General features: G+C 45.1%; 1 protein-coding gene across 3 annotated transcripts in view; it reads right to left on the bottom strand.

Moving 5' to 3' along the window:
• The window catches only part of TACC1 (transforming acidic coiled-coil containing protein 1), a 108,047-nt gene that overhangs the window by 23,419 nt on the left and 57,725 nt on the right, over positions 1–26,903 (bottom strand). For 2 of the 3 annotated variants that reach the window (XM_032229624.1, XM_032229626.1), the window contains exons 3-5: positions 16,174–17,251; positions 4,801–4,861; positions 394–601 (exon numbers count right to left, since the gene is read on the bottom strand). In XM_032229624.1, the coding sequence (XP_032085515.1) occupies positions 394–601; positions 4,801–4,861; positions 16,174–17,251 (1,347 nt within the window). The remainder of the gene's footprint in view (positions 1–393; positions 602–4,800; positions 4,862–16,173; positions 17,252–26,903) is intronic. The other variant, XM_032229625.1, reaches the window with a different exon arrangement.

Here is a 26,903-nt window from a genome sequence, read left to right as displayed (position 1 = left end):
GGGCAGGGGACGGCAAAAAAATGCCCCATTTTTCACAAAAATGGCCCATTTTTTGCAAAAAAACAAAAACAGGGCATGCATACGCTTTGGGAGGCTTGTAGAGTGCTCCTGGGGGCTGGGCAAAAAAGCCCGGTTTTCATTTGTTTTTGCCCTCCCCAACCCCCAGGAGCACTTTGCAGGCCTCCCATCCCTCTGCACATCCATTTTTGCAAAGAGGGCAGGGTTTCGGGAGGCCAAAATTGCTGTACTCAGTGTATAAGACGCACCCAAATTTTCAACCTCTTTTTTGGGGGGAAAAGGTGCATCTTACACTCCGAAAAATACAGTATTCTTATTACTAACTACTATTATTAAAGCAAGAGAGAGATAAAATAATGAGAGGAGCTTTCATACCTTCTACTGGGGATGAAAACGTATGATTTATGGTAGACACGGTCACATTGGAACACTCAAAATATTCCAGGTCTTCCTCGGGCTCACCTTTTACCTCCAATTCAGCTGGCTTCTGACCGGTGGAAGCCAGCTTCTCTTCATCGGTAGCATGCCCATCCCGACTGGGAAGATCTGGGATTTTGGAAATAAGGGCTGCCTCCTCTTCATCCTATGTAACAAAACCAATTTCGTTATATTTATTTTGTACAATGACAATAAAGGCTATATATATATTACTATGTAAACAAGAAGGCGGTTAAACTGAGAATGATCAAATCTGAAATGCATACCCATCGTAAGTTAATAAGAACATAATAACATAGACCAGGGGTGACAGACTCAAGGCCCAGGGGCTGGAACCAGCCTGTGGGGTGCTTAGCTGCCTGGAAATAGCAAAGGACCAGCGAAAACGGAACCCCACTTTCTCTGGCAGAAGGCTAGAAAAACAAACTGAAAGCAAAACAAACAGAGAAATAGTTCCTTGGCTCATACCATACAATAGCAGAGTTGGAAGGGACCTTGGAGGTCTTCTAGTCCAACCCCCTGCCTAGGCAGGAAACCCTATACTGTTTCAGACAAATGTCTATCCAAGAGCCAAGGTGGCGCAGTGGTTAAATGCAGCACTGCAGGCTACTGCTAGATCAGCAGGTCAGCGGTTCAAATCTCACCGGCTCAGGGTTGACTCAGCCTTCCATCCTTCCGAGGTGGGTAAAATGAGGACCCAGATTGTTGGGGGCAATATGCTGACTCTCTGTAAACCGCTTAGAGAGGCCTGAAGGCCTATGAAGCGGTATATAAGTCTACTGCTATTGCTATTGCTATCTTCTTAAAAACTTCCAGTTGGGAGTTCACAACTTTTGGAGGCAAGTTGTTCCACTGATTAATTTTTCTAACTGTCAGGAAATTTATCCTCCATTCCAAGTTGCTTTTCTTCTTGATTAGTTTCCACCCATTGCTTCTTGTTCTATCCTCAGGTGCTTTGGAGAATAGTTTCACTCCCTCTTCTTTGTGGCAACCCCTGAGATATTGGAACATTGCTATCATGTCTCCCCTAGTCCTTCTTTTTATTAAACTAGACATACCCAGTTCCTGCAACCGTTCTTCATGTTTTAGCCTCCAGGCTCCTAATCCTCTTTGTTGCTCTTCTCTGCACTCTTTCTAGAGTCTCCCCATCTTTTCTACATCGTGGCGACCAAAACTGAATGCAGTATTCCAAGTGTGGCCTTACCAAGGCCTTATAAAGTGGTATTAACACTTCAGGTGATCTTGATTCTATCCCTCTGTTGATGCAGCTGTGTTGGCTTTTTTGTTGTTTCCCCTTTTGCATTTCAGGATGCAAGAAGGGACAGGAAAGGAGAAAGGGAAAGAAAAAGAAGGAAAGATGGGAAAAGAGCAAAGAAGGAAAAAGAAGGAAAGGGGAAGGAAGGAGGCGATTGAAGAGGGAAGGAAAAAGAAAGGAAGGAAGATTATAATGAAAGTGAGGGAGGGTCTCAGGGAAGTCCTGCCTTAGCACCACAGGTTTCTCCAATACGGGTTCTATGCCACACCCACCATGGCCACATCCTCAGCCACGCCCACCATGCCCCATGCGCCCCCTGGGCCTCCAAGGTCAAACACAATCCTGATGCGGCCCTCAATAAAATCGAGTTTGATGCCCCTGAGGTGGGCGGTCCACATCTCAAAAGCCCTGCTATCCTCAACCCCAGCACCCTCCAGCTGTGGGACTCCCAGCATTCTCAGCAACAGCCATGCTGGCTAGAGAATCTATGGGGTTGAAGTTCACATATCTGGAGGTGTCCCTATTGGCTGCAGCAAGTATTGGAAGGAAAACTTAAGGTAGCTTCCACCCCAAGCTTTCTCCTGCTGCAAATGCTATAACTGTTGTGGCCCACCAGCAGCCAGTGGAGCTGGCAGCAGATTCGGACAGTGAGGAGGTCGGGGAGGAACATGGGCCAGTCCTGGAGTCTGGGGAAGGCTCTGAGGAGGGCTCTGTGTTGGAGACAGAGAGGGGGGGCACATCTGTATGCCAGTTATCAGCTGCCTTCGGAGTCGGACATCAGTGAGGCAGGGGAACAACTGGAGCCTGTTCCCAGTGTGCGCATGCGCAGAGTTGCCAGAGGAAGGGAACAGCTAAAGAAAAGAGGTTGACTTGGGAGTGAGTCCACAGGTGGACAATGAGTGGCCCCTCCCAGAGGAAGTAAAAGAGGAGCAAAAGGGGAGTGGGGTTTGCAGGAGACAATTAGTTCGCTTCATTGGTTCGTGACTCTCCAAGACTCCTTGCCAAGTTTTGCGGATATCGACCTGGCAGTTCTCCAAGCCAGATAAGGTCTGTGACCGTAAATCCTCCCTTGAAAGACTTTGCTGGATGTGAATGAACAGAATTTACAGTAAATTAATAAAAGGGATTTTTGTCAGGACTAAGAGTTTGCTTCAGGCTCTTGAGAAGCCTCGGTCAGAACAGTAACTTCGTTTACATGCTATATGAAACTAGGCAAACAAACCAGAAGCCAAGGCTGTTCCAATGTATACAAGTTTAGTCAACAGACTTCAAGCTGGGCTTGTACTTAGATCGCTTATGGGCACAAAGGGATTTGAGACTTATGGTGCACTTGATCCCGCCCTCAGATTCAGCCTGGTCATCTCCTACAACAAGGCTAGTGAACAGAAATACACATACTTGCCCACCTTTTCAAACATGGGAGTGTTTTTAATATTTTTAAGCTATTTTAAACTGGCTTTAACTGCTTGACTCAGTTACCCTTTTCCTGGTCTCCAATAATGTCACTATTCCCACAACATAAGATTCGGTTATTTCGCACAACCATCTCAGCAACAACAATCCCTAGTTTGATCCTCAACTCAAAGTAAGAAATTAAAAATTGCTCCATTACCCCCAGGATATGCCAGAATTCTCCCCTTGGTAATTACTCTCTGTTCTAATTATTTGCTGTTTCAACATTCCTGATTGTTGAGTTTTAATGCTCACTTTAATGCCCCACATTGTAGAGGAGATGGGAGGAATAAAAATTGAATGAATGCTGTTTGAACAATTTGCAACTTACTTTAATGATTTTCAAATATCTAACCCAGCAAAGACATGTAGGTAACATTGACTGCAACCAACAATATAACTACAGATGTAGATGCAGATCACACAGGATCACTGTATATCTGACTCAGTGTGTTCACTCATTCAATTGTACTGTTTTACAATACAGATATGCTGTCTGGTGCATAATAGACATAATATAGACAGCAACTAAAAAGCAGAGACATCACCCTGTCAACAAAAGTGAGTATAGTCAAGGCTATGACTTTCCCAGTTGCAATGGATGGCTGTGAAAGTTGGACCATAAGGAAGGCTGAGCGCTAAAGAATGGAGGCTTTTGAACTAGGGTGCTGGAGAGACTCCTGCGAGTCCCTTGGACTGCAACTGGTCAGTCTAAGAGGAGATCAACCCTGACTGCTCTTTAGAAGGCCAGATCCTGAAGAGGAAACTCAAATACTTTGGCCACCTAATGAGAAGGAAGGAGTCCCTGGAGAAGAGCCTAATGCTGGGAACGATGGAGGGCAAAAGAAGAAGGCAGAGAACGAGGTGGCTGGATGGAGTCACTGAAGCAGTCGGCGTGAGCTTGAATGGATTCCAGAGGATGGTAGAGGACAAGAAGGCCTGGAGGAACATTGTCAATGGGGTCACGATGGGTTGGACATGACTTCACAACTAACAACAACACAATACAGGTAGACCTTGAGTTATGACCATTGATTCAGCAGCAGTTGAAAGTTACAATGGTGCTGCAGGATGAGACTTATAACAATGGGGCAGTGGAGTTCAATGAGACTACCCAATAAGCAGTTTTAGGTAATAAAGGAAGAAGTTCGGGAAAGTTGGTTGAAGTTTTTCAACCTAGCCTCTCTGGCTCATCATACCAGCCACTGATGGATGCCCACAATCTCATCTTCAGGAAAACCTATGATGCCAAGCTCTGAGACTGGCAAGTTGGTTCCTAGCTGGTTGTGCCCACAATCAGCCACCATACATTGGCTCTTCGCCTCCGAGACAAGGTCAGCCCTGGTGTAAGAGGGAGCAACGGAACACCGAGGTGGCGCAGTGGTTAGGGTGCAGTACTGCAGGCCACTTTAGCTGACTGTGATCTGCAGTTCAGCGGTTCAAATCTCACCGGCTCAAGGTCGACTCAGCGTTCCATCCTTCCGAGGTGGGTGAAATGTGGACCCGGACTGTGGGGGCAAGTTGCTGACTCAATTTGCTAAAAAAAATTGTAAACCGCTTAGAGAGGGCTGAAAGCCCTATGAAGCGGTATATAAGTCTAATAAATAAATAAAATAAATAAATAAATAAACCTTTACCTGAGCGCAAGCATCCAGGGCCAAGGAATGAGTTTCATACTTTCTCACCTTGCAGCCACTCCTGTAAAGAAAAAAAAAGGTGTAGCAGTTAGGGTCAGATTTTCTGGTTTCCCCATGGAAAGAGGAGAGCAAGCAAGGGAGAAGAGACACACACACACAGCCAGAGAGGGAGGGACTGAAGCAAAACAAAGGGCGAATCCTGAATTTGCTACGTTCAGTGGGGAAACAAAGTCACCAGCCATTCCCCTCCAATATTTCCTGAATGGTCATCTTGGTTTGAAATAACCAACACTAAAAGGCTTTTGAGCAAGTCCTCCAAGGCGAAAGACATATTGCCAATACAGGATATCCAGACCCATTCCCTAGACACAACAAATGTGGGTGCAAGTGCTGAGGGATCTAGAATGGGTGGCAGTTAGCCAATTACAGGTAGTCCTCAACTTACAACAGTTGATTTAGTAACTGAAATTACAACGGCACTGAAAAAAGTGACTTGTGACCGTTTTTCACATTTAATGTCCGTTGCAGCATCCCTATGGTCACGCGACAAGACCCTTGGTGACGGGTGTATAATTATGACAGTTGCAGCCTCTTGGAGTCACGCCATCCCCTTCTGTGACCCTCTGACAAGCCAAGTCAATGGAGCAGTGAGATTCACTTAACCATGTTACTTACTTAACAACTGCAGTGATTCACTTAACAACGGTGGCAAGGCCGTAAAATGGAGCAAAAATTCACTTAACAAAGGTCATACTTAGCAACAGAAATGTTGGGCTCAATTGTGGTTGTAAGTCAAGGACCCCCTGTGATAAGTTGATGGTTTGCAACTGATTGTAATCAGTGTGAAAATTCTTTTTTTTTTACTACCGGTTCTGTGGGTGTGGCTTGGTGGGCATGGAAGGGGAGGAATACTGCAAAATCTCCATTCCCACCCCACTCTGGTGGCATCTGCCAGTTCTCCAAACTACTCAAAATTTCTGCTACTGGTTCTCCAGAACCTGTCAGAACTTGCTGGATTTCATCCCTGGTTATATTCAATTACAGCAGCCCTGTTGTCAACAGACTACCCCAGCAGCCATTTTGAGCCTGTGCCCACATCCTCCAAATTCACAATTTGCCAAAGCTCTGGACTGGCGTAGTAAAATTATTCAATCTCTTTCACCTAAACAAAGAAATGTACGAAGATTTGCAAGAACCAGCCTGCCCCCAACCCTACTTTCTGCCCCCTACCACTGCAGATCAAAGACCAGCAAACGCTAAATAAATAGAACAATTATTCCAGTTGCCATCCTTCATCTCCATCAAATTAATTGGCGGGGAAGAAAGTAGTTAAAAGCAAAATGAAGCCTTTAGCTGCTGGCTAGCTTTTATCCTAATAGCCTGTGCTGGTTCGTGTTATGGTCATCTAAGGAACGCAGCCTGTGCAGCTACAGAGTGCAAGCAGAATGACCTTGTAATCACAATTCCATTTGCAAAGGGGCCCTTTAGGATTAAATCGCCTGTGTGATTTCTTGCAATCCAAGCACTACATTCAGGCTAACTAATAAAGCTATCATCACAACCCTTTGAGCTGAATGGGAATTCTCTCGCAAACAACTGTGCTCTGGACTCCAAGAGAGAAGCAACCAATTAAGACGAAGCCGTGAAATAAACCACCACAGCAAGATTTGATCTTTTACCCCCCCCTCACTTCAAGGGTCTTTAAAGAGCTTGTTCGTGGTTTCCCTCCAACAATGCCTAAGTAACAAAACGGTGGATAACTTAATTAATAAGCAGGGGGCAAAAGCCAGCGTGGAACTGGGATTTGGCTTACACGGCGAATTCTAAACCCCAATGAAAATAACCTGGAGTTTAGAATGATTCTACACATGCGTGCATCCAGACATACCTTGCTGAAAGGAAAATTAAGGCAAATATGTGTGCTTCTATTGCCACGTTCTCAGAAAGCCTAAGACAGCCCATTTATTTTAAGAGGGGGGGAGGGACAGTGGGAGACAGAGTTTGAAAGAGAGACAGAGTGAGAGACAGAAAGTGAAAGAGAAAAAGAAAGAAAAAGAGAAGAGAGTCAGTGAAAGAGTGAAAGTAAAGAGAGGAGAGAGGGACAGAATAAAAAAGAGAAAGAAAAAGAGAAAAAGAGAAGAGAGAGACACACACAGAGAGACAGAGAGAGAAAAAAAGAGAAAAAGAGAGAGAGAGTGTGAAAGAGATTGAAAGAGAAAAAGAGAGAAGAGAGTGAGAGAGTGAAAGAGAGACGAGAGACAGAGAGAGACAGAGTCATAGAGACAGAGAGTGAAAGAAAGAGAGTGGAAAAGAGAGACAGTGAAAGAGAGAAAGAAAGGGAAAGAGAGAAAAAAGTGTGTGTGTGTGAGAAAGAGGGAGTGAAAGAGAAAGAAAAAGAGAAGAGAGTGAAGAGACAGAAACAGAGTGAAAGAAAGAGAAGAGACAGAGACAGTGTGAAATAAAGAGTGGAAGAGAGAGCCAGAGTGAAAGAGAGAAAGAGAAAGGGGAGTGAGAGTAGACTGAGTGTGTGTGTGTGTGTGTGTGTGTGTGTGTGTGTGAGAGAGAGAGAGAGAGAGAGAGAGAGAGAGAGAGAGGGAGGGAGGGAGAGAGAGAGAGAGACAGAGTCTCCTGGGGGAAGGATACTGCAAAATCCCCATTCCTTCCCCACTCCTGGGGGAAGGATACTGCAAAATCTCCATTCCCTCCCCACTCCTGGGGGGGAAGGATACTGCAAAATCTGTTCCCTCCCTATTTCTAGGGGAAGGATATTGCAAAATCCCCATTCCCACCCCACTCCTGGGGGGGAAGGATACGGCAAAACCCAGTTCCCTCCCCACTCCTGGGGGAAGGATACTGCAAAATCCCCATTCCCTTTCCACCCCACTAACTAGCTTTCCAGTTCTGTTCTCCTGTGCAGGGCAACAAAAGAACATCCAGCCGATCAACTAGGACTCGCAAAGCAGCGAATAGATCAGGGTCGGGGCCAGCCAGAGGCGGTATTTGCCCATTCTCCAAAGTACTCAAAATTTCCACTACCGGTTCACTAGAACCGGTCAGAACCGGCTGAATATCACCTCTGCAATGACTCCAGTAAAGCCTTTTTATTGTGGGGTAGAATAACAAAATCTTGAATGACTATCAAAGTGTTTTTTTTTCATCTTATACTAAACAAAATCAAGGCAGGGTTATTTTGAAAAAAAATTCTCACCCTTTCCTATTTCCCAGGACGAATACATGCAGTCCTCAACTTACGAACATTCATTTAGCGACCATTCAAAGTTATGACACTGCTGAACAAATTGACTTACAACAGGTCCTTGCACTTAGAACTGCTGTGGTGCCCCCACAGGCGTGGGATGGCAATACAGGTTCTTGAGACAAGAATTGACTGAATCTGCCTTCCCCCCCTATTCCGAGGCCCCCAGTCTCCAAATCTTGTGTGGTACCCATGAGATAATCCAGATGTTTGTTATATCTGAAGATGTGTTGACACTCCTACAAATTCTTGAGAATCAGCTAAGCTTGCGGTACTTACACAAACACATCTATGCAGTTTTTTCAGCAACAATACAGGAATTGCTTCAGTGGTAAAATTCAATTTTTTTACTACTGGTTCTGTGGGCGTGGCTTGGTGGGCGTGGCAGGGGAAGGATACTGCAAACTCTCCATTCCCACCCTATTTTGGGGCAAGCCAGAGGTGGTATTTGCCAGTTCGCCTAACTACTCAAAATTTCTGCTACCGGTTCTCCAGAACCTGTCAGAACCTGCTGAATTTCACTCCTGAATTGCTTGCTGTTGCCTTCCCTGGAATAAGAGTTCTACTACCCCCAACTCCTATGTCTAGGCCAGAAGCTCTGGACTTTCTAGGGTACCCTATCCAGTAATAAACCAAGTCTGATCCTGCTTAGTTTTTGAAGAACGATCAAGATTGGTTGTTAGGTATCTACAGACCCCTCAAATCCTGGATATAAAGTGTTTCAACTTCTCCCCTTAGGACCACCTTATAGGGCATTGCATGCTGAAACAACTAGACCCAAAGATAGTTCTCCCCACCTCCATGCCATCCCTCTGCTGAACACCTATGTGGCCATGACCCATCACTTTTTTTGGTTTTGTACATTTGAGAGCTTATGCACCAGAGACAAATTCCTTGTGTGTCCAATAAAAATTTATGTTCTGTTCTGTGTCCTATTCCGTTCCATTCCATCTTCCATTCCGTTCCATTCCATTTTCCATTCCACTGCATTTTTATTCCATTCCATTCCATTCCAATCCAATTCTATTCTATTCTATTCCTAATTTAACAGATTAACAGAATTGGAAGGGACTTTATAGGTCATCTAGCCCAATCCCCCGCTCAAGCAGGAGACCCTAATATTAATTCTAATTAGTATTAATGCTAATAATTAATTAATGCTAGTTAGTATTAATTCTAATACAAATTCTATTCTAATTCTAATTACTTCTAATCTAACTAATTTGCTAATTAATTCTAATGCTATGCTATGCTAATTCTATGCTATTCTATAATTCTAATTCCATTCTTCTCACCCCCATTCTGAAACAGTTACTGCAAATTCTTTTGTCAATTGAGCTTCCATATAATTTTCTTGACAGCAACCTGAAACTGGGTTACCAGAGAGGAGCCCTGATTTGGGAGGCTGCAAGGAGACACCACAAGCCAGGATCATTTGGAAGGCACAGACACCCACTGCAAATAAGCATGCCATCCACAGCAGATCAAATCAAACATTATTACTGCTATCCAAGACCGCCAATGCCATCAATAGCAAGCAGACTCCTCCTCTCTCCCGCTACTTGTTCCGCTGGGAAGCAAAGCTGCCAGATAAAATCGTGCCTTTGAAATGGAGGCCAAGGACAACACGCTCGTTTTTTTAAAGAAAAGAGACAAGGGGTGGTGGTGAAAAAGCAACATGCAAACAGAGGGAAAACCAGAGAAGGAGAAACAGAGAGAACTTCCAAACCTTCCAGAAAAGGAATAAAAAGAAAAGAAAAGAAAAGCAGGTGGGGAGAAGAGTACTTACAACAGAAAACAGAGAAATTTCACTTGTTCTGTAGTCCTGAGGCACCAGAAATAAACAGGCAAAAGAGACAAGCAGAGGGAGAGAGATGGAAGGGAAGGAGAAAATATACATGAAAGATCCAGATATATATTTGAAATAGATATATATATTTCCTACTGAATAAATTCAAGTTATCCTCCGAAAAGGACCAATAAGCTAGGAAGGAAAAGAACTGGATATATTTAGGACTAGGAGAAAAGGCCTCAAAAAGAAGTGTCATGACTTATTATAAGAACCATATCTAAATGTACCAGTTCTGCATGAACATCAGATGGAATTAAAGTCTCTCAGAACCTCGGCTTCTGTTGTAAATCACACAAAGCCACTTCTTATGGCTGGCAAACACTTGGATCAAAGGCCAATGAGGTCTCAGAAACTAGAAATGAGGTCTGCCAGCGACTAGATGACAGGAAGCTTTAGGATTTTGGTAAGGTAGCTTGGCCCTCAAGCTGATTAAAAGTAAAGGTCCCCCTCGCACATATGTGCTACTCGTTCCCGACTCTAGGGGACGGTGCTCATCTCAGTTTCAAAGCCAAAGATCCAGCACTGTCCAAAGATGTCTCCGTGGTCATGTGTCTGGCATGACTAAATGCCGAAGGCGCACGGAACACTGTTATCTTCCCACCAAAGGGGGTTCCTATTTTTCTACTTGCATTTTTACATGCTTTCGAACTGCTAGATTGGCAGAAGCTGGGATAAGTAACGGGGGCTCACTCCGTTACACGGCGCTAAGGATTCGAACTGCCGAACTGCCAAGCTGTCTGATTGACAAGCTCAGTGTCTTAGCTCCTGAGGGATTAGCAACCCCTAAATTGCAAGCATACAAAACTGAATGCAGTGTGCAACCTGCCTAATTGATCCATCTTAGAATCAGACTTAGCAGCTGGGGGCATAGAGTTTCAATTATAGAGGCAGGATGTGGGTCTAGGGCAGGAGTGTCAAACTCGATTTCACTGAGGGTTATGTTTGACCTTGGTAGGCTGGGATGGGCATGGCCAGCTCGATGTCACTCATATTAGGGATGCCTGCAGTGGCCCGAGCACACTCCCAGCGAAAATGGGATCCTGAGCTCTGTTTTCGGCTGCCAATTGCTCTTGCAACCCTCTACCAGCAAAAATAGAGCTCGGAGGGCCACGGGTGGGCCTTCCGAGCTCCATTTTTGCTGGCAGGGGTACCGTGGGCCAGTCCTCCACTGTTTCCAAGTCGACCTCCGGGCCTTGAGTTTGACACCCCTGGCCTAGGGTTTTCCATAGTCTATATGTAGCAGATACCCAATTGTATCCATAAGGTCTTATCTCTGGAAAGCAATAGCCAATGTGGACCAGGGAAAAGCAAGTTGAAGCCTTCCAGATGTTCTGAACTTCAATGTCCATCAAATCCAGACAGCATAATCAATAAAGCAGGGATGCTGGGAACTTTAATTTAGCAATGCTCAGAACATCACAGGTTTCCAATTGGATCAGTGATGTGACTACTCAGACCTTCTCATGACCTTTAAGATGTTAATGGGATGTCACATCTTACAAATATGTCAGGATAGTATCTGCTAATTTCCTCAACAATTCCCTGTTGTTTATTAACCATTCCTCCACTTCTGGATGCCTGCCAAATATTTATTAGCACATTTAAGAATTACAGTTACAACCGGCTTGACTTCCATGCTATATCTTGCTGATTCCCTGTTCAAAAGCTTCTTATTACCAAGAAGTCGATGGCATCAGATCTATCCGGATCAATCCAGAATCTGGGAACACAAATACTTTGTATCTTTCATAAAAAGGAAAAGGTTACCCTCGCACATATGTGCTAATTGTTCCTGACTCTAGAGGGCGGTGCTCATCTTTGTTTCAAAGCCAAAGAGCCAGCACTGTCCGAAGATGTCTCCGTGGTCATGTGGCTGACATGACTCAACGCCGAAGGCGCACGGAACTCTGTTACCCTCCCACCAAAGCGATCCCTATTTTTCTACTTGCATTTTTACATGCTTTCAAATGGCTAGGTTGGCAGAAGCTGGGACAAGTAACAGGAGCTCACTCCGTTACGCGGAGCTAGGGATTCAATCCACCAAACTGCCAACCATTCTGATCAACAAGCTCAGCGTCTTAGCCATTGAGCTATTGCGTCCCTTGTATCTTTCATAGATAGGGTTAATAAAGTGGAGCTGCAAAAATCCAGATGACCACTAATCATCTGACTTGGTGACCTGCCTCATTAAGCCTCATGTTGTACCCACAAAATCTAAATGGAGCAGAAAAGACCATCTAGGAAGGTCGGCTGATTCAGTCTGCAAATCCTTTGTGAAAAGAACTTCTCCCTGAAATGTCACAGTACTTTTCTGTTCCACATGTATTTTGCACATGTAATGAGGCTGTGGCTCATCATCCTGCTTTCCCACCAATGCATGACTACACTAATGAGCTATGACCAAGGTGCAAGCCCTTGGCAAGTAGCACTTTTGTTAGAATTCAAATAGCTTTGGATGCAGCGATACAAATTGTCCTCCTGATTTGGCGGGCATTATGGGAGATGGTAACAAATGGGCAGGAGACATCAACATTTCTGTTGACTTTAAGACACCAGGAAAATACAATTGGCCTGTCCCACTCATGCTGACATGGAGTGGTGGTGGTGGTGGAGGTACTGCAGATCCCATCAGCCAAGGAATTTCTGCTGGTGGGATCCAGGAGAACATTACATTCTGGAACAGACTTCTCTGCTCTTTGGAACTGTTGTGGCCCGCCAGCTGCCAGCAGAGCTGGTGACAGACTCAGATGAGGAGGAGGTTGGGGAGGAACTTGGGCCAGTTCTGGAGTCGGAGGAAGGCTCTGATGAGGTCTCTGTGTCGGACGCAGAGACAGGGCCATCTGACATTTTCCAGCCACCAGAGAGGCAGCTGCCTTTGGAGGCTGATATGAGTGAGGAGGGAGAACTGCTGGGGCCTGTTCCAGATGCACATATGCGCAGAGCTGTTAGGAGAGGAGAACAACGAAGGACAAGGAGTCGACTCAGGAAGCAAAGCACACGTGGACGTTGAATGCCGCCCCCCTGGCTGGGGACTAAATAGAAGGAAAGGGGAGTGGTTGTATTTCTGAAGATTTTGCTCATTGGGTTTCGTGCCACAGAGACTGCTTGCTAGAACTTAATTTGCAGCCTTTTGGCTGGGAATTATCGCAAGATCTGTTACTGCAGTTAACTCTTTGAAGGACTATTGCCTGGACTTTTTGGCGGGTGAATGCCACTAATTCACAAGAGGTAAATAAAGATGGTTTTTTTGTGACAAGGAGTCTTTTTCTTGCTTCTGCTAAGGCTGTGTCAGAACGGGAATATCTTACCACAAGAGGTAAGATCCACCCTCTCTCTTTTAATCTTTGGGAAAGTTCTTAAAACCTGCCATGGGGTCCAGAAGGATAAGTTGTAGCTGGAGGTAGCTGGTGCACCATCAGAGAAAGCACCTCTGCCTGTTGTCGTCCCCGCACCCCCGGCAAACCCTTGTTTTTTAGTTTGCTTTGATGTTTGCAATTTTAATGTTTTTATATTTATAATTGTTGGGTGTTTGTGTGTTTTACCTTGGTGTAAGCCGCTCAGAGTCACCTTGAAGCATGAGATGGGGGGTAAATAAATTGGATAAATAAAATATATGAAGTGTGGGTGACAACGGTAATAAAACTCTTCCAGGTTTTTACCACTTTCTGTCCCAGAGAGGAAGAGTTAAAAAGTCAGCATCTCAGGATGAAGGAATACTGAACTGTTTCTTTTATACCCTGCCTATAGATAAGATCTCAATTGGTGCAGGTTTGAATACTGCGAAATTTGGTTTAGTGTGATTTGTATGCTGAAACCAAGCCAACGTGAGCCGAAATTCAGTTAATTGCAACGATGGTGCGTGCAGTTTGCCACCTGGGTTTTAGATGATTAATCGAGTGTGCAAAATGAAGAAAAAGGAAGTTATGTTGGAGGAAATCTCAAAAGAAAGTAGAGGTGTGGTGGTGCTGTGGTAGACTTCTGCTGACTTCCGGCTGCCAACAGTTTGGCAGTTCAATTCCCACCAGTTCAAGGTTGACTCAGCCTTCCATCTTTCTGAGGTCAGTAAAATGAGGACCCAGATTGTTGGGGGCAGCAAGCTGACTCTATAAACCACTTAGAGGAGACTGTAAAGCACTATGAAGTGGTATATAAATCTAAACGCTATTTGCTAAAGGAGGGAGGGAGGGAGGGAGGAAGGAAGGAATCTATGGTGGTACAGTGGTTAGAATGCAGTATTGCAGGGTAACTCTGCCCACAGCCAGAAAGTTTGATCCTGGCCGGCTCAAGGTTGACTCAGCCTTCCATCCTTCCGAGGTTGGTAAAATGAGGACCCAGATTGTTGGGGGCAACAGGCTGACTCTGCAAACCGCTTAAAGGGCTGTAAAGCACTGTGAAGCAGTAAAGGAAGCAGTAAACAGCAGGTCTGCCCTGCATATCAGTTGATCTTCCTTTAGTGTTATTCCATATTGCATTACAAGATAGTCCTCAACTTACGACAGCAGGGATCAGAACCTTCATTAAGCAATGCACTTATTGAGTGAGGCACCATGTGACCAGGCCCAATTGTATAACCTTTTTCATCATGGTTATTAAGAGAATCACTGTGATTTTTCCTGCAGGAGCTTAAGGTGTTATATATTGTATTCCCTCTTCCAATTAATCGCACAACAACAGGTAGGTTGGACTGAGAGACAGTGGCTGGTTTGGTTACTTACTAGACTTTTGTGGAGGAGATTGGACTTGAAACGTGATCGCCTCTGGTCTTAATTCAACACCCTAACCTCAATAATGCTATATTTGATTATTACCATGTTTCCCCGAAAATAAGACAGGGTTTTATTTTCTTTTGATCCCCTGAAATAAGCGCTTGGCCTTATTTTCGGGGAGGTCTTAATATTTTTGAGGTGCAGAAGGCCCCTTGACCTCGGCCCACGGATCAGCTGATCCAGAGAGGGCCAGAAGTTCTGTCTCTGTTTTTGCCACACCCTTGCCAGCCCTAGCATCGCTGGGCCTGCTGCTCTTTTTGCGGCCGCCACTAAGAGAAGGGGGACAGTAGCTAGCATTTGCTGGAGCGGCTACCGTGAGGCTGTTCCATGTAGATGGCAGGTACACATGGGGTGCGTGGGGATGTTCCCCCCTTCCCCTAGGAAATGGCGGGGACCGGCTGCGCATGCATTTGAATATTTTAGGTGCATGCGTTCGAAAGCCCAACTGGGCTTATTATCTGGGGAAGTCTTATTTTGGGGGAAACAGGGTAGAAGAGCAAAAATAACCAAGCATTTCCTGGCAATGTTAATATTTTATTGATTTTATTGATTTTTTATTTATTAAATTTATTGACCACCCATCTCACTGCAAGGTAACTCTGGACAGTTTATAGTATTAACTATAATATAATATTTAGAAGCTTAGTCATTTTCGAGGAGACCAAGAACTTCCTTCCAATAGAAATCTGTTGCTCAGGGTTGAACGATGGACTTCTTGATGGCTTCTGGGTTTGGTTGGTTTCTTGCAGACATTTCACTACACAAGTCAGTAACAATCATTGGTGATGTTACCTACTTGGATAATGTAACGTCTGAATGCAACCAGCCAACCTCTGAGGATTCCACAGAATCTGCCTTCCATGGCCAGATGAACTATCTTGGGATGGAGATTTAGGGGAAAAAACATTTTTAATCTTGGATGAACTATTAGTCTATGGTTGCTACCCTTTTTCCATGGTTAATTTAACCATGGGGAGGAAAACAAGGGGAAAAAATCTGCCTCCCAGCAATTTGCCTCGTGGAGCAAACAGCAAGTTTCACTTTCAGTTTAAGTGCACCTCCCGATCATCAGCTGTTTCAGGCTGCAGGGATTGCTATAGTCTATTGCAGCCTCCACAAGCTCCATTTTCCCCGTTTGCTGCAAGAAGGTAAATTACTGGGAGGCAGAGGCCAAAGAGTGGGGGACGGTGGGTGGGTGGGTGGGGCTACATTCAGTGTATAAGATGCACCCAAATTTCCATCCTTCTCTAGGGGGGCGAAGGTGCATCTTATACTTTGAAAAATACGGTATATAGAATGGGATGCCACTGGGCGGGTGGCAGGCCTGGCTGGTGGTCGGAATTATCGGTTCGCCTAAACCGGTCTGAACTGACAGTGGCCCACCTCTGGTTGCAACAGTTGAGTTCCTGACAGCCTGGAGGACATACAGTCCTACTTAGAACCCTCATCAGCTTCAGACGTCCCTCTTTCCTCCCCTGCTAAGACCCCCTGTCACTCACGTTATCAGCCGTGATCTGGAGCTCTGTGGGGCCAAGCTTGTCTTCAAATCATCTCCCGCGGCCTCTCGGGCTTGCGACTCCAGGATCTCGTTGAGACTGTTCTCTGCGGAAGGACAAGAATCAGCTCCTACGGTGGACAAGGTCTTACTGCCCGGCTTGAAAGAGTCACTCACGTCCAAATGATAGGAACGTTTTGTGAGCGTGGGAGAATCCTGCAAAGAGGAGCTGCCCACAAAGGGGTTAAAGGCAGGATCATCCCATTGGTTGGTGTCCGCCAGGGGAGTCGCTCTGGTCAGAGGTGCCACCGATGCCTCAGGCGCTATTGTCTTCTCTCCATCCTCAGGACCTACAACAGGTCGGGTGGCCCTTTGTCTCTTAGGAGACAACTTACTGCTTGGCCTCTTCCCCATTTTTCTTGCTGGGAGCTTCTTGGGCTCGGCGTTTTCTGCTTCTTCGGCAAAATCAAACTCTAGTTTCACAGCCCTGGTCTTGCAATCTCCAGCTCCCGCTGAGCTGGGATGCTTGGGGTCACTATGGGGAAGATCAGCACTTGGCCGAGATGCAGGGGGCGAGTTTGGACATTTGGAGCCTCCCATCCTAAAGGGGTTCACAGTCTCATTGTATTCCTCTGGATCAAAGTGGTAGGTAGCTTTGGGAATAGGGGGGCTTTCGGTGGTCACTTCAGCCTCGGAGTTCTCTCCCCCCATTTTCTTTTGAAGAGCGATGGGTTTCGCCCTCGGGAGCTTGCTCTTATTACTAGCAATATTCTCAACACTTGACTTGACTTCTAAAGGTTCTTGAATGGGGATGTCTTGGCTTTCCTTCAAAATGTCCCTTTGCTCCTCTTGGGACGGCGTGCCTGATGTGTGGTCTGGGTTGAGCCTCGCTGGAACCGTATTCCCCTCCGTAGCCTCTAATGGAGAAGAAGACACGGATGAACCCTGCTCAATGCCAAGGTGGGCTTTTGATATAAATGCGTCGCTGGCTTGCACATCTGCAGAGTCAGTCTGCAATTCATCCTCTGCTGAAGCTGATGTCTCCTCCAAAACTTTGGAGACAAACTGGTCTTCCAGAGATGCTGCATGGAGAAGAGAGAAATAGAGAGGTAAATGTAGAATATGTTTCTTTTAGGAAAAAAATCAGATCAATAGTATTTATTTATTTATTTGGCATGTGATATAATTCATGGATAGCCGGGAAAGAACGCATCATAATAATTCCCACATGAGATGCAGATGTGTGGTTGATTGTGTAAGGCACAAGAGATTCAAGAATTTATAAAGTTACAAATTACATTTTAAAATGCGCTGGTTCATAGGAATGAAATAAGCGCGCTGTATCTAGGTCCCAAGGTGCTTTTTCAAAGGGCAAATGGACTTTGTTTTCCCCTGAAGACATTATGCTTCTCATTCAAGGAGCATCTTCAGTTCTAAGGAAGTTGCTTCAAGGAAGACGCCTTTTGAAAAAGCACCTTTGGGACAACCATGACCTGGATGACTGAGAATCTCCATAGACATTTAATATTTAGGACATTTATCTAATTAAACACAGTCTTTGTTAGCTGGAGAAAATTTGTATTTCCTCCTATATAAGTTCTCACAAAGCAACTAGTCACTATATATATCCATGATGGCCAACCTGTGGCACGCAGAGCCATCGCATGTTGCTCTTCCGGGTTCCGGCCAGCTGGTCTTCATGCACACGGGAGCACCAGAAACTGGAAGAGCAGCTCCCAGGGGGGAGAGGGGCATGCATGCGCCAGGCAGCTGCTCTTCCGGTTTCCGGCATGCATGCATGCGCACACACTCCCATTTTGGCACTCGGTGCCCAAACGTTTAGCCTACACTGCTATATATGATCCAATCATCTGATGAGGAGCACCACAGTCACATTCAGGGGAAGATACCCTGCCCCATTTAAACAGGAAGTCTGGATAGATGTCATTTAAGATGCCAATCCTATTCAAAGTTTTCTAAGCCTGGCAGATAACATGGAAACCCACTAATTTTCGTGTCAGGTCAGTTCTGCTTTTTCCAGAGTCTGGAGCACCAGTTTTCAAACAAGGTGCATCTTTAAACTCCGGCCTCTGACGCAGAATCTCTTTTCATCCAACTTTGAATTGGAGATGCAGCAATTCGTAATTGTGTTGCCACACTTTAAGATACAGAGAAAATTCATGTAGATAGTACTGTAGAAAAGATTATATACCGTATTTTTGGAGTATAAGATGCACCAGAGTATAAGGCACAGCAAGGTTTTGAAGAGGAAATTTTTTTAAAAAAGTTTTTGCTCTCTGCAAACCTCCCAAAAACAGACCGTTCCCCCCCCCCCCAAGGCATGAATAGCCTTTAGGGAGCTTGCAGAGTGCTCCTGGGAGTGGGCCCCCCAAAAACCAGCAAAAAGCAGCCCGTTTTCCACAAAGAAGGTCATGGATAGCCTTTAGGAAGCTTACAGGGTGGTCCCGGGGGGGGGGGTTAAAATTGAGCAAAAAAACAGCCTATTTTTGCTCATTTCTGTCCTCCCCAGCCCCCAGGAGCTCTCTGAAAGCCTTTTAAAAGCTATGCATGGCCATTTTGGTGAAGGAGAGGGAGTTTCAGGAGGAAAAATAATGCTGTATTCAGTGTATCAGACGTTCCCAGATTTCCAGCCTCTTTTTTGAGGGAAAAAGGTGCGTCTTATACTCCGAAAAATACAGAAAATCCATCTACTAAGAAAGCTAGCAAGCCAGAGATAAAAATTCCAACCCAACCTGCTTCTTGATTCTGCATATTTTCTATCTCCTGCAAAAGATGATTATTATGAAAAAATATTACTCTATTATAAGAGAAACATTAAATCGTGGAAGTCAAAGTAGTACAGTTCAGATAGAAATGTGCCATTTTAGAAAGTGCATTTTTCTAACCTACAATAATCTTCTTAGAGGCACACCTTACTAGATACTCTTTTAATAATCTTCTTATATCCACGCCTTTCTAGGTACTCTTTTATCTCATTCCGAAGTTCGCACTTGGCTCCCGAATGGCATGATGAGAACTTATTTCTTCCTTGCTCATCGTTGGCTGAGATCGCGCAGATGTGGAAAAATAAAAACTGCCCTGCCCTACAATTCTGAGAGAGGATGGAAACAGAATTTAGAGCAAAATCTAGAATGATCTATGAGAGAGAACAATAGTCTGGTAACCAACTGCCAAGCTCTTGCAGTGGCTCACGTCCACGTTAGTGACATTCCCAAAGATTCAGAGTAAGAAAGTTTACTGGTTAGATCAGAGGTGTCAAACTGAAGGCCTGTGGGCTGGATTTGGCCCGCCAGGTGCTTAAATCTGGCCCACGGGGCTGACCTGGAAATAGGAAAGGATCGGCCCATTTTTGGCCTCCCCAGCCTCCAGTAGCTCTCTGCTGGTCAAAAATGGGATGCAGGGGGAGGAACACGTGGCCCCCATATGGGCGGTGTCTAGCCTCCTCGGCCTCCAGCAGCATTCTGCTGACCAAAAACAGTCCATTTTCAGCCGGCAGAGTACAGCAGGAAACCAAAAACGATGCACGGGGGAGGCGTGTGCCCCCTACACCCCATTTTGGCTGGCAAAGGGCTTCAGGAGACGCCCATCCTACTTCCCCTCCGCCAGCCTGTGGAAGACAACTATAATGCTGTCCCTCAAAGAAATCCAGTCTGACACTCCTGGGTTAGATTATACAGCAGTGATTGCAAACCTTTTTCACCTTGGGTGCTAAAAGCACACGGTGCTATCATATGAACTCACCTCAATAATTTAATGCCCCTCCACGCCATGCCCTCTGCACATGCATGCATGACACATCTTCCACTGCCCCACACATGCACACACTGCTTTCTCTCTCTCTATCACTTTAATCAAATAGTACCCCTCACTATATTATTTAAACAGACATAAAAGAAAAAATGCCCAACATCTGCAAACTTCTTATCTTTCTACTATTTTTATTCATTCTATAAACAATCTGCAAAAATCTCTGCTTTTGTTCTGCAGTATTTAAGAAACAGCGGTCTTCGTTCCCAGAAAATTCCATATGTTAAATCTCAGGACTGACACATGCTTCAGATTTACAGGGGAAAATGTAGTTTTAGACAAGTGGAAAATTCACATTGCTCCTCTTGACAGTTTTTTAAACCAAGCCAATCTTCCTGGATTTGGGGACTGGGAGCTAAAACATACAAAGAATGGTTGCAGGAACAGGGTATGTCTAGTTTAATGAGAAGAAGGACCAGGGGAGACATGATAGCAATGTTCCAATATCTCAGGGGTTGTCACAAAGAAGAGGGAGTCAAGCTATTCTCCAAAGCACCAAAAGGCAAGACGAGAAATAACAGATGGAAACGAACCAAGGAGAGAAGCAACCCAAAGAGAAATTTCTTGAGAACAATTATCCGGTGGAATGTTTTCAAACAGAGACTGGACAACCATTTGTCTGAAATGATCTAGGGCAGGGGTTGGCAAACTTAAATACTCAAAGAGCCATTTGGACCTGTTTCCCACAGAAAAGAAAACCCCGGGAGCCACAAAGGTCATAACCGGAAGCCCCTTGTTCAATTCTGGAGCTGACCGGAAGTTCAGTTCTCCCACCATAGAGTCTCCTCCTAGCACGGCATACTTTTTCCTCTACCTGTTATGACTGGAAGCCCTATCAATTGTGGAGACAACTGGAAAACCCTCCCCTTGCCATAGAGTCTTCTCCTGGGGCACTCCGCTGTCCCCCCCCCCCCCCCGGAAGCTCCTCTCAAAATTGTGGCACCAATTGGTGACAGAGCCACAGCAGAGGGAGGAAAGAGCCATATGCGGCTGCAGAGCTGCAATTTGCTGACCTCTGATCTAGGGCTATGATGGCGAACCTATGGCACACATGCCATAGGTGGCATGTGGAGCCCTCTCTGCAGGCACACAAGCCATTGCCCCAGCTCAGTGCGTGCCTCTTGCCAGCCAGCTAATTTTTGGGCCTCTGTAGCGCATGCATGGGGGGGGCGGTTGGGGAGCATGAGGGGGGCATGCCCACCCTGCGCCCAGTTTCTGGTTCCAAGAGGCTTCAGGGAGGCCTGCTAGGCCCAAAACAGCTGCGAGGGGGAAAGTCACGCACGTATGCACGGGGTGGCAGGGGAGTACAGGGGGATCACACATGCATGCGCAGGGGATGGGACGCATGGTGTGTGTGTGTCACGCATGCACTGCATTATGGAATTCAGCACACAATGACAAAAAGGTTAGCCATCACTGATCTAGGGTCTCCTGCTTGAGCAAAGGGTTGGACTAGAAGACCTCCAAGGTCCCTTCCCATATTATTTTATGTTCTATGGTTCCTCTGCTGCCCTGTGGGGCTGCAGAGCGATCTTTGGAAAAGCTTTTTGGATTTTTAGATGTTTTCCACACCTTTTTCCATATGAATCTCAAAAATACTACATAGTCGCAATCCTATTCACATTCAATCAAAATGTCGCAGAGATTTTACGTCGTTCCTTTACTGCCTCCATCTTATGTGAGGCAGTGGCTTCCCTCCCATGCAAGGAACACAAATACACATGAACACAAGACCGAATGTGAGAGTTTCTCCATTATAACGTATCATCTGACAAGTCTTGTGAAAACTGGCGTGGGGAAGAAACTGCTGCATAGAAAAACCTAATTCTTACGTGCTTTGCGAATTGTCAAACAATACTGATCAAATTATTATAGCACGTAGACCAGTGGTTCTCAACCTGTGGGTCAGGACTCCTTTGGGGGTCAAACGACCCTTTCACAGGGGTCGCCTAAGATCATCGGAAAACACATATTTTCGTTGGTCTTAGGAACCGAGACACCAATTTTATGGTTGGGGGTCACCATAAGGACCATGAGGAGCTGTATTAAAGGGTTGTTTCATTTGGAAGGTTGAGAACCACTGACGTAGCAAAAATTAAAACAGCAAAAATAGCAAACAATAAATGATATTCATCATAGTCATCATCTCTATTCTATGTACTTGAGAGACCGCCTGCTGCCAATTACCTCCCACAGACCCATTAGATCTCACAGGGTTGGCCTCCTCCGGGTTCCATCTACCAGCCAATGCCATCTGGCTGTTACCCGGGGGAGGGCCTTCTCTGTGGCAGCTCCGGCCCTCTGGAATGAACTCCCTGCAGGGATTCAGACCCTCACCTCTCTCCAGGCCTTCCGAAAAGCCGTCAAAACCTGGCTTTGCCGGCAGGCCTGGGGGTGATGAGTTCCCTCCCCTCTCGACATGTATGTTTGTGCGGCTGTTGCTTATTTTTATTATTTGTATTTCGTTTTTTATGTTCCCCTTTTCCCCCTTTTGAATTGTTCGCCGCCCTGAGTCCTCCCGGAGAAGGGCGGCATATAAATAATAAAATTCCATTCCATTCCATGTCAAGGAATCATAATCCCATATAATTATATATTCTGATGCAAGGAATATCCCTCTCAAAAGCCCGTTGAGATAACTGGGTTTTAAGTGCTTTCCTTAATCCCAATAATATTGCAGCAAGTCAAATCTTGAATTCTCCTTGTTTCAATTACCTCTGCATAGCAGGATGTTAAGAAATAGATGCTTAAACCTACAGGTTCAACTTCTACGTTGAAATATTATGAACTGTTCTGGATTGTGTTAAGGGAAATCAGTTAAAATTTTCATTTTGGATTTATTTTTTAAAAAAATTACATTTTCGAATCAACCATTAAAACAATGTTTTCCTTTTGAAGTTCACCTTGATTGGTTACAGTGTTTACTTAACCTTGCTTTCAACCCATATTTCATTTTAATTTGCAATCAGAAAAAGGAGATCGGTATGGTTCTCAGATCTGGTTTTAAAAAGGTGTGTGAGGATGAAACAACCTTAATACAGCCAATGGAGCTCTTCCAAAGTATCAACAGAAGCCGTCTTCAACCTGGTGAAGATGTGAATTATAGCATGACAGTCAAAGTCCATCCTACCTAGAAGGTGCCAGATGAAAGAATTCTGCGCTAGAATTCCTAAAATAAAGAAGTAGTTCAATACATCTGATAAAGCCAATTTTCTTTTTGGCTTGAAGAGTATGTTTAAGATGGGGATACACTGAGCGGTGGCCCAATGGCTAAGACGCTGAGCTTGTCGATCAGAAGGTCGGCAGTTCGAATCCCTAGCGCTGCATAATGGAGTGAGCTCCCATTACTTGTCCCAGCTTCTACCAACCTAGCAGTTGGGTAGCATGTAAAAAATGCAAGTAGAAAAATAGGAACCACCTTTGGTGGGAAGGTAACAGCGTTCCGTGCGTCTTCAGCGTTTAGTCACGCCCGTCACATGACCACAGAGACGTCTTCAGACAGCGCTGTTTCTTCGGCTTTGATGATGGAGATGATCACCGCCCCTTAGAGTTGGGAATGACTAGAACATACACTATATTGCCAAAAGTATTCGCTCACCTGCCTTTACTCGCATATGAACTTACTGTAAGTGACCTCCCATTCCTAATCCATAGGGTTCAATATGACTTCGGTCCACCCTTTGCAGCTATAACCGCTTCAACTCTTCTGGGAAGGCTGTCCACAAGGTTCAGGAGTGTGTTTATGGGAATTTTTGACCATTATTCCAGAAACGCATTTGTGAGGTCACACACTGATGTTGGACGAGTTTACGTGGCCTACCATTTCGTGGCTGAGTTGCTGTTGTTCCCAAACCTTTCCATGTTCTTATACTACAGCTGACAGTTGACTGTGGAATATTTAGGAGCGAGGAAATTTCACGACTGGTTTTGTTGCCCAGGTGGCATCCGATCACAGTTCCACGCTGGAATTCACTGAGCTCCTAAGAGCGACCCATTCTTTCACAAATGTGTGTAAAAACAGTCTGCATGCCAAGGTACTTGATTTTATACACCTGTGGCCATGGAAGTGATTGGAACACCTGATTTTGATTATTTGGAGGGGTGAGCGAATACTTTTGGCAATATAGTATATGTGCGAGGGGAATCTTTACTTTTATCCAGCTATTATGGCCACAAAGGAGCTGTTTTCTGCACCCAGGAAAGCCTGGCAATTTCCTGATTATGGCCCGTTTTTAGAACCTGCTTGGACCACTTCCAATCCTCACTATTTTTTCCCAAGCTTTTTTTTAAAAAAAATTTTAGATCAGAGCTGGGGCGGGGAGGTAAAGATGATCTCCTGTGTGATTATGAAGGGTGTGTCGAAGTTCTGGAATGCTGAGCCCCTTTCAGAAGTACAGGAAAACACCTGTCAACCCCACCAAGCTGCATGCCTCTGCCTCTTCCATTCCTCTCGGGGCGTGTAGCACCCAAGCAGGTGCCCAAATAAATCTGTCAAGGGCAAGCTGACAGGCCCGTGGCAACACCCAAAGGCTGAGCAACTCCAACCATTTCATCTCACAAATGAAAAATAAGTACACAACCCTTTGAGCGAGGTACCCTGCAGCACGCCTATTGCAAGGCTCCAGGAGATTGTTGTGCTTCTAGGTTCCACACACCAACTCTGGGATGCTTCCAAAGGCCTTCAAAAGTTCCTAGCAAACGATTAGACAGCACACAAACATGGATGGGAGCCATCCTGGCTGTAAGCTTTCATTTTAATACCATTTAAATAGTAATGGAATCCAATCCAATGTACCGTATTTTTCAGAGTATAAGACGCACCTTCCCCCCCCATCTAAAAGATGGTGAAAATTTGGGTCCGTCTTATACACCGAATGTAGCCTCCCCCACCCCCACCCTTTGGTCTCTGCCTCCCAGCAATTTACCTTCTTGCAACAAACTGGGAAACTGGATCTTGCGGAGGCTGCAATAGGCTACAGCAATCCCTGCAGCCTGAAACAGCTGATGATTGGGAGGCATGCTTAAACTGAAAGTGAAACTTGCTGTTTGTTCTAGGAGGCAAATTGCTTGGAGACAGAGGCAGATTTTTTTTTCTTGTGCTAATCAGGCTGTTTGCTGCAAGGAGGTAAGTCAATAACTATAAATGCCTATAGAATGTTCAAATTATTAGACTTATTTTTTAAAGACCGCTTTATTATTGTTCTAGACAGAACAAAATGAAGAAGCTTTTTAAAATAAATGCTTGATCTGAAGAGGCCCAGTGCTACTGTATCTTCTTTTAAATAGCAAAGAATAACTATACTTCCAGAAAGCACATCAATTTTAACAGTATCTGTACAAGTACAGTCTGAAATACAACACTACAAACAGTGTATATTGTCTGTACTGTTTGCTGTTTGTTGCAAGGAGGCAAATTGCTGGGAGGCAGAAGCAGAAAGAGGCTAGAAGAAATCGCCACACAGAACACCACCGGCCTGTCATCCACTGCATTGATGTATTGTGACAGCATTTGGAAATGGGCATGTCCAGTAGGGATCCATTATTTTCTGGAACTATCTGCAACATATGCTCGGCACACCAAATCTGCCCTAAAAAGTTGCCCTACTCTTGTGTGAGATGCTACAGAGCTTCAACTTCATTGCCCAGATTTGCCAACTTCCAAAAACTTTATCTCCCTTATTAGAAAAAAAAAACTTTTAGCACTGCAGACTCAGAAAGGCATAGTGACAGGGAGTTGGCTGCATACTTTAAATTCCCTTGCAGTCTTATAAATCTCTCTGCCCCAGAGAGAGAGAAAGAAGGGAGATCTTCTACAGGCAATTAGCAAGGAGCAAGAGGAGGAGGGGTCATTCCTGAAATATTCTGGTATTTAGCTTTTGAAAGACCAGAAAAACTTGTTACAAGTAGAAATATTTCAGGCAAGGTTTCCTTAATCCCACTCCCTCAGGCAAAAAAAAAAAAAAAAAAAAGATTTTGGAATGAAAACAATGCAAATCTCAACTTACCACCATTCATTTCGTGATCATTCACCCTAAAACAGCACCGGGAAAAGAGACTTATGGTCATTTTCACACTTAAAACTATTGCGTCATCCCACATAGACATGGGATCAAACTTTGGATGCTTGGCAACTGACTCATACTTATGACGGTTGCGTGTCACGGAGTCACGTGATCCCCCTTTTTGCAACCTTCTGATGAGCAAAGTCAATGAGGAAGTCCGATTCACTTCACCACCTTGTTATTCATGGAACAACTGCTGTGATTCACTCGTAGCAAGAAAAGTTGCAAAATGGGCAAAACTCACTTAACAACTGTTTCACTTAGCAATAGAAATTTCTGGCTCAATTGTGGCCATAAGTCGAGGAGCACTTATACTGTTCCTCCTTCCCAAAATCTAATAGCTGGTTCATGCATGTCTACCCATCACAATGACTTCACCCTTAACCCACGCCTTCCTTGCACACCAAAAAGAGTTTCCATATTATTTGCTTTCATCTAATGCAGGAGTGTCAAACTCAAGGCCCAGGGGCTGGATCCAGAATGTCGGGTACTTAGATCTGGCCCGTGAGGCTGCCCTGGAAACAGCGAAGGACTGGTTTGTGGTGCATCTGCCAGTGAAAACAGACTCCTGAGCTCCATTTTAGGCTGCGACAGCCTCCTGCAACCTCTTCCAATGAAAATGGAGCTCTGTTTTTGCTGGCAGAGGGGTGCAGGAGGCCATCACAGCCAAAAACGGAGCTCGGGAATCCGTTTTCACTGACAGAGTGCTCGGGTCACCACAGTTGCCCCTAACATGAGTGACATCAAGCTGGCCGTTCTCACCCCACCCTCGCCACTCCCCCCCATCTCCCTGAGGTCAAACACAACTGTGATGTGGCCTTCAATGAAATCAGGCTTGACACCC

Source organism: Thamnophis elegans, chromosome 13 (genome assembly GCF_009769535.1).
Source record: "Thamnophis elegans isolate rThaEle1 chromosome 13, rThaEle1.pri, whole genome shotgun sequence".
Classification (NCBI taxonomy): Eukaryota; Metazoa; Chordata; class Lepidosauria; order Squamata; family Colubridae; genus Thamnophis; species Thamnophis elegans.
The sequence above is the reverse complement of the archived record's forward strand: the minus strand, read 5'-3'. Positions and strand labels throughout refer to the sequence as shown.